We start from the raw sequence: 6,000 nt of genomic DNA, 5'->3' as shown, positions 1-6,000 counted from the left end.
TTCTATAGCTATTTAAGGGTTTGCTTTTTCTGTCATTGTAGAAGCAGACATGGGAAAAAAACAGAAGTTAGCAGAAATTCATCAAGCCTTAAATTGGTGAGTATTCAAACAACAGTAATAATACTCAAAGTAATACATATATACAGTAATTATACAAGATCTCTAATAGACAATCCTTGAACAGCCCACAATTCGAATGTAATTTTCCTGTCAGATATTTCAGTATCCACAAATGCCCCACTTAACTCTCGAGCTATGGGCCTATGAGTACATCTTTACCCAACTGGGACGGTCCCTCACTTGGTTAATCCAGTGTGCCTTTCCACAATTATGGGCAGTCCACAGAGAGTCGCCCCCTCACCACACGGTGCTAAGCTAATTTCACACATGAAGATTAGTCACATGGGCCCAGTGGAATAATATTAAGAGCATCAAGACACTGGAGGCATCTGAGACTAAATGGGGAGGAATTCAGAGAAACATTAGTCTAAGTCACATTGTGACGGTTATTTTAATGTCACAAGCCTTGCCTTGTGACAGCAAATGTGTTACTCTTATCAGCCTGTTGATTTTAAGGTGCTTTGTGTAAAGGGCTGTCAAATGCTTTTCTCCTTGGAACTCTTATTGCTTTGTCTGGATTATTTCATAGTATGGTATTACACCTTTCTATCTTCATGGAGAGCAAACCAGACCAAGGTACAGGTCAGATCTGTGGAGAGGCAACTCACAGTCAAAATGCCAGTTTTTCTATGTATTTTTGAGCTATAAAACCACCTATAATTGAATAAATGTACAGTAGAGGTGTTTAGTGTCATACTGTAGAAAATTCTAAGCAGAGAAATTTCGTATCCGTAGAAACAAACAGGTGACAGACCCTCTACCAGAAAAGTTACACAATGCACCTTTAATTCTACAGTGACCCGGTGGATATTGAGACGCTGAGGAGAGCAGCAGTCAGTAAAGGAGGTCTGCTCACAGATGAAATGAGGAGAAAAGTTTGGCCTAAACTACTGAACATCAACGTTTTTGATTTACCTCCTAAACCTGGTAAGTACAGTGCAGTTTCTTCCTCTTTATTGTTGACTAAAATGAGTAACTGGTAGCTTTATGTCAGTAAATTGACACGACAAGGCCAACAACTATGACAATACATGTTTTATATCACTCAAGTAAATAAATATAGCTTACATAAGATGAGCAACCTTTTATAAAAGTCCAGTGAGGTTGATTTGGTCTTCCGATAATTATATGTTATTGGGTTCTTTTTTCAGACCAAGAGTTTGTTTTCATACCTGACTGTTTCGACTGCTCCCTGTGGTCTTCCTCAGAGTGGTCACGTGATGTTCCTGTGACATGTCTGGTCAACTGATTTATACAGGTTTTAGCGCTGTCTTCCTACCGGTGGAGGCAGGGTGACAGCACCATCTGCAGTCTCACTTCCTCAGGACGGTGTCCCAGGTGTGTGAGAGTAAAAAAGCCCCCTTGTCCTGGTTGCCTCCACCGGTAGGAAGACAGTGCCTAAACCTGTACAAAACCTGTACAAATCAGCTGACCGGACACGTCACAGCAACATCACGTGACCACTGTGAGGAAGACCACTAGTGAGCAGTAATGAAACAAACTCTTGATCTGAAAAAAGAACCCCATAACATATAACCTTTTATAAATTCTGTAATGAGAAACTAGAGTAACAGTACCAAAAGCATTACTGGAGTAAACAAAACCCACATTCTGACCAGCTTCTCAGTTCCTCCTATAAATAAATAAACAGAGTATATAAAAAATCTAATTCATTTTTTAGGCAAAGATGTGAGGGAGAACCACAAAGACTGCAACCAAGTGCTACTTGACGTCAGGCGGTCTATGAAGCGGTTTCCGAAAGGTTTGTGGTCATTATAAATAAAAGATGTAATTTTCACTGTTAATTGACTGTTAATTGGATGTTATTACAATCCTGTTTTCCTGTCTAAATAAGGAATGCCAGCTGCAGAGAGAGCAGTTCTTCAAGAGCAGCTCACTGACATTATATTAGATGTTTTGAAGCGTCATCCTCAACTTCACTATTACCAAGGTTACCATGACGTAGCTGTCACTCTGCTCCTTGTGGTCGGAGAGAGGATGGCCCTCGCTTTGCTCGACAAGCTCTCCAATTTCCATCTGAGGTAACATTTTCACATTATTTAGTTATTGCATTTTCATCATCATTATCATTTTTTATGTTTATTCACATTTGGTTATTTGTTTTAGGGACTTCATGGATCCCACAATGGACAGTACAAAGCATATTTTAAACTATCTGATGCCTATTTTAGAGCAAGTGGACACAGAGCTCCATGATTTTATGATAAGGTAATCACAACAATCACAACTTAAACACCAATGGTACACCTCAGTTATGGAGGTGCAAGTGCTTGTAATTGACCACTAGGAGGAGCTGCAGTGTAAAAATTATAACCTGCCTTGAGACTGGACTACTTTCTATTTTTTCTTTTACCAACAGATGGCTGTGCACATTTGAGGTTTTCATAAACAGTTATGTAAAGAGTTATGTGATTGTGCAGTATTTATTAATTCACATCCTAGTTGGCAGTATATAGTAATGTTATTAAATTACTTAATTATATATTAATTCATTTCTAAATTTTCCTGCAACAGTATAATTACCCTACCAGGATGTAAGGAGGATATGCCTGCCCTTTTGTCACCTCATTGCTTTATGCACTTCACCTCTGAAAAATTATTTACTGAAACTAAAATACGTCTATATACAACTAGATAAAAGCCCCTATTATCAGATATTGCACTTGGAGTAAAACTACAGCATTAAAAACTATTACTCCACAACTTTTTACTTGTCACTCCTTTCAGCTAGAGCTCTCTCTACCTGTCTGATTCTTGCTATCCAATATTTATATGAACAACTGCAGAAAGTCACAATTTAAACAAGACTCTGTTCTGAGTGAGGACTCCAGAGAGCACAGTACTATCAGACTAAGATCTTGCTGTAATTTTATACAATATATGACAATATTAAAGAAAATAGCTTTAACTTAAACATCTACAGTTCCATTTTGGATCAGTGTGGAGATTGTAGCCAGGACATTAACAGTCAATTGCACTAATGACAATGAAGCCTATGTTAACCTTAATTTAAATTGATATGTAAGACCTTTGGCACTTAACTTATTGGTTCTTCTTTTCTTTTTAAGTTTCTTTCTAATATATAACAGTAATTAGAAAGATTATTAATTAGAAACTTAAAAAGAAAAAAAAAAGATTATATTTTATTGTAATACTATAATATATATTCTGTTAATGTAATGATGACATTTGTTTACAGTACCAGATACAATGCAATAACATATAATTATATAGTGGTAAAAGTTAAGATGGGGAGATCAGTTTAGTGGCATTACATTTAGTATTGTGTGGGTACTCCTATACTAATACAGTATGCGTCTGGATATCTGTTTTTGCACTAGCTGATGACAATTAATCTCTTACATTGTTTGATTTATGACTCTTCCCTACACAGAGCGGAGGTGGGCACCATATTCGCCCTGTCCTGGCTGATCACATGGTACGGCCACGTCCTGCCCGAGTTCAAACACACCTTGAGACTCTACGACTTCTTCTTGGCCTCTCACCCACTGATGCCCATCTACCTCGCTGCTGCGGTGAGGACGCCACAGGAAACAAAATCACAGAGAGAGAGAGTGACAGATGAGAGAGGGGGAGGAAAAGAGGAGACAGATGAGAGAGAGACACAGACAGATGAGAGTGTTGGGAGAGAGAGAAATGGGAGAGAAAGCAAGTGACAGATGAGAGGGACAGAGAAAGAGAGAAACAGGTGTGACAGAGAGAAGGAGTTGAGAAAGAGGAAAGAGAGAGAAAGAGAGAGAGGAAAGAGAGAGAGGAGAGGAGCTTGTTGTGTCAGTAATCCAGGACACTTCACGCTGAGCACCAAGAAGTCTCTGAACCAGTTAATTAGCCAGTCCTAATGAAGAAAATGAAAGGAGAAGGTGCTGGGAAGAGGAAAGGATAAAAAGGGCATTGCTGTATGAGAAAAGTACCAAGCCGAGCGTTAAAAGGGATTTGCAGCTGAGGAAAAACATGATGTATTTTATTTATTTCATAACGCCGTGGGGGTTGTGTTTTTGGCACAGGGGTTGTCTGGTCACAAAACTCACAAACAAACAGTTGGACTTCAATAACATTTTCAGAAACTTCATATGTTTTCATTAAGTGACTAAAATAATAAAAATACATATTATAAATTGCAAGATAGGATTGATGTAGTTACAGAATACCAAATACCTGCATGTTTTTTGTAACATATTTGGGGACATATGGACCAATCAGAGTGCTGTATTCTGAATACTTTGAATATTTTTACATCATGTTGCAATGAAATGATAGAGTAAAGATGCATGCACTCACCAGAAGAGTATTTTTCATTGAGATTCTCTCACAGATTTTGTGCAGTTTGAAGCTTAAATTGTGTGATCGAATAGCACCCTGTATTCCTTTGTGTTTCAGAAAACTGTGTTCTGAATATCACCAGTTAAACTTACTCAAAATTAGTGTTTTACCTATTCATATATTCATATTTTTAGTTTTTTTTTTTGCAAGAGCTAAGGGCAGTTACTTTTGAAAGAGCACACTGATATAGATCTATAATTCATTTAATGTCTATGCAATTTAACATCAAGATGCTTTTGTATTTCTTACACTTTATCCACGCTGTACATTCCCTGTTGGGCCTGAACAATTCTGGACTCTGATAAGATTAGATTTGCAATTTATGTTTTAATTGTAGTGCTCTGTTCAAAGTCTACATTTCAAACACGTCCAACAGAAGCATTCATATTCAAGAGAAAACTAAAATATTAACACCTACCTAACACAAGAATCACATGTTTGTAAAGGCGTAAACTGCAAGTTTAGCAATAAGACACAGGATATTTTGTTGTTTGCAAAGAAATTAAAGGTGCACTGTGTAACTTTCTGGTGGAGAGTCTGCCACCTACTTCTCTTTATGAAAATGTTATTGCTTTTCCTAGAATGTCCCACAATATGGCATGAAGTTTATCTGTTTCCATGGAGACAAACCTGCAGACCAAGCTATTGGCTAGATCTGTGGAGAAGTGAGCTCATTCACTGTAGGAATGCATGTTTTAGTAGTAATTTTATAGAGTAAATCACATGTATAAATTGAATATATGCATCATACTAGTAGATGAGTTTATGGCCATACTATTAAACCAGGAGTGTCCAAACCCTGTTTAATCAGGGGCCACATATCTAAACACAGACGAAGCAGAGGGCTGATCAAGGGCCGTAGACTGGTGCTCAATACAGTGAATAATTAAAATATGTGCATGTTTAACACATTATAGTGCGCCATCAGTCTTTATTCATGCTAAGATCCTTAAAACCACATACTAACTATTAAATATTGGTGTTATCAACGTAGATGTTAAAAAAAAAAACTTGCAGTAAAAAGTTATTTTTTAACTGATGCAAGGTAATTTGGGCCAATTCACCTGGAAGCCTGAGAGCCAAGAAAACTTTGTCTCAGGGCCGCATTTGGCCCACAGGTCATAGTTTGAACATGCCTGTATTAAACCCTTCAGGTAAAGCAGCAATATCTCCATGGAAACAAGCTTGTGGTAGACCCCCTACCAGAAAAGTTTCACAATGAATTTTTAAGAATTTCCATTTGGTAATTGCTGCTATTCAAATTGCAATGTCGAATTGATTTGATAACGTTCAGCCTTATTCCTTGTATGTTTTTTGTGTGTATATCTGTGGTTTTCAAACTCTACAGTGGGATGATGTCTCAGATGAGTGCAAGAGCCAGTTTTATTATATATATATATATATATATATATATATATATATATATATATATATATATATATATATATATATATATATATATTATATTATATTATATTCTATTGGTTACATTGATCACATTATACTTTACCATGAAAT

At 36.9% G+C, this 6,000-nt stretch overlaps 1 protein-coding gene across 2 annotated transcripts in view; it reads left to right on the top strand.

Moving 5' to 3' along the window:
* The first annotated feature begins 45 nt into the window (after positions 1-45).
* Positions 46-6,000, top strand: part of zgc:63863 (uncharacterized protein LOC393372 homolog) — a 28,755-nt gene continuing 22,800 nt past the window's right edge. For both annotated transcript variants that reach the window (XM_055157212.1, XM_055157211.1), the window contains exons 1-6: positions 46-96; positions 917-1,047; positions 1,802-1,882; positions 1,976-2,162; positions 2,248-2,349; positions 3,536-3,677. In XM_055157212.1, coding sequence (XP_055013187.1) covers positions 50-96; positions 917-1,047; positions 1,802-1,882; positions 1,976-2,162; positions 2,248-2,349; positions 3,536-3,677 — 690 coding nt within the window. In that variant the 5' untranslated portion in view covers positions 46-49. The remainder of the gene's footprint in view (positions 97-916; positions 1,048-1,801; positions 1,883-1,975; positions 2,163-2,247; positions 2,350-3,535; positions 3,678-6,000) is intronic.

The sequence above is a fragment of the Boleophthalmus pectinirostris genome, unplaced genomic scaffold, assembly GCF_026225935.1.
Source record: "Boleophthalmus pectinirostris isolate CB_2022bp ecotype Guang Dong unplaced genomic scaffold, ASM2622593v1 HiC_scaffold_21, whole genome shotgun sequence".
NCBI classification, from domain to species: Eukaryota; Metazoa; Chordata; class Actinopteri; order Gobiiformes; family Gobiidae; genus Boleophthalmus; species Boleophthalmus pectinirostris.
Note: the sequence above shows the minus strand (reverse complement) of the source record. Positions and strands in the feature narration are given on the sequence as shown.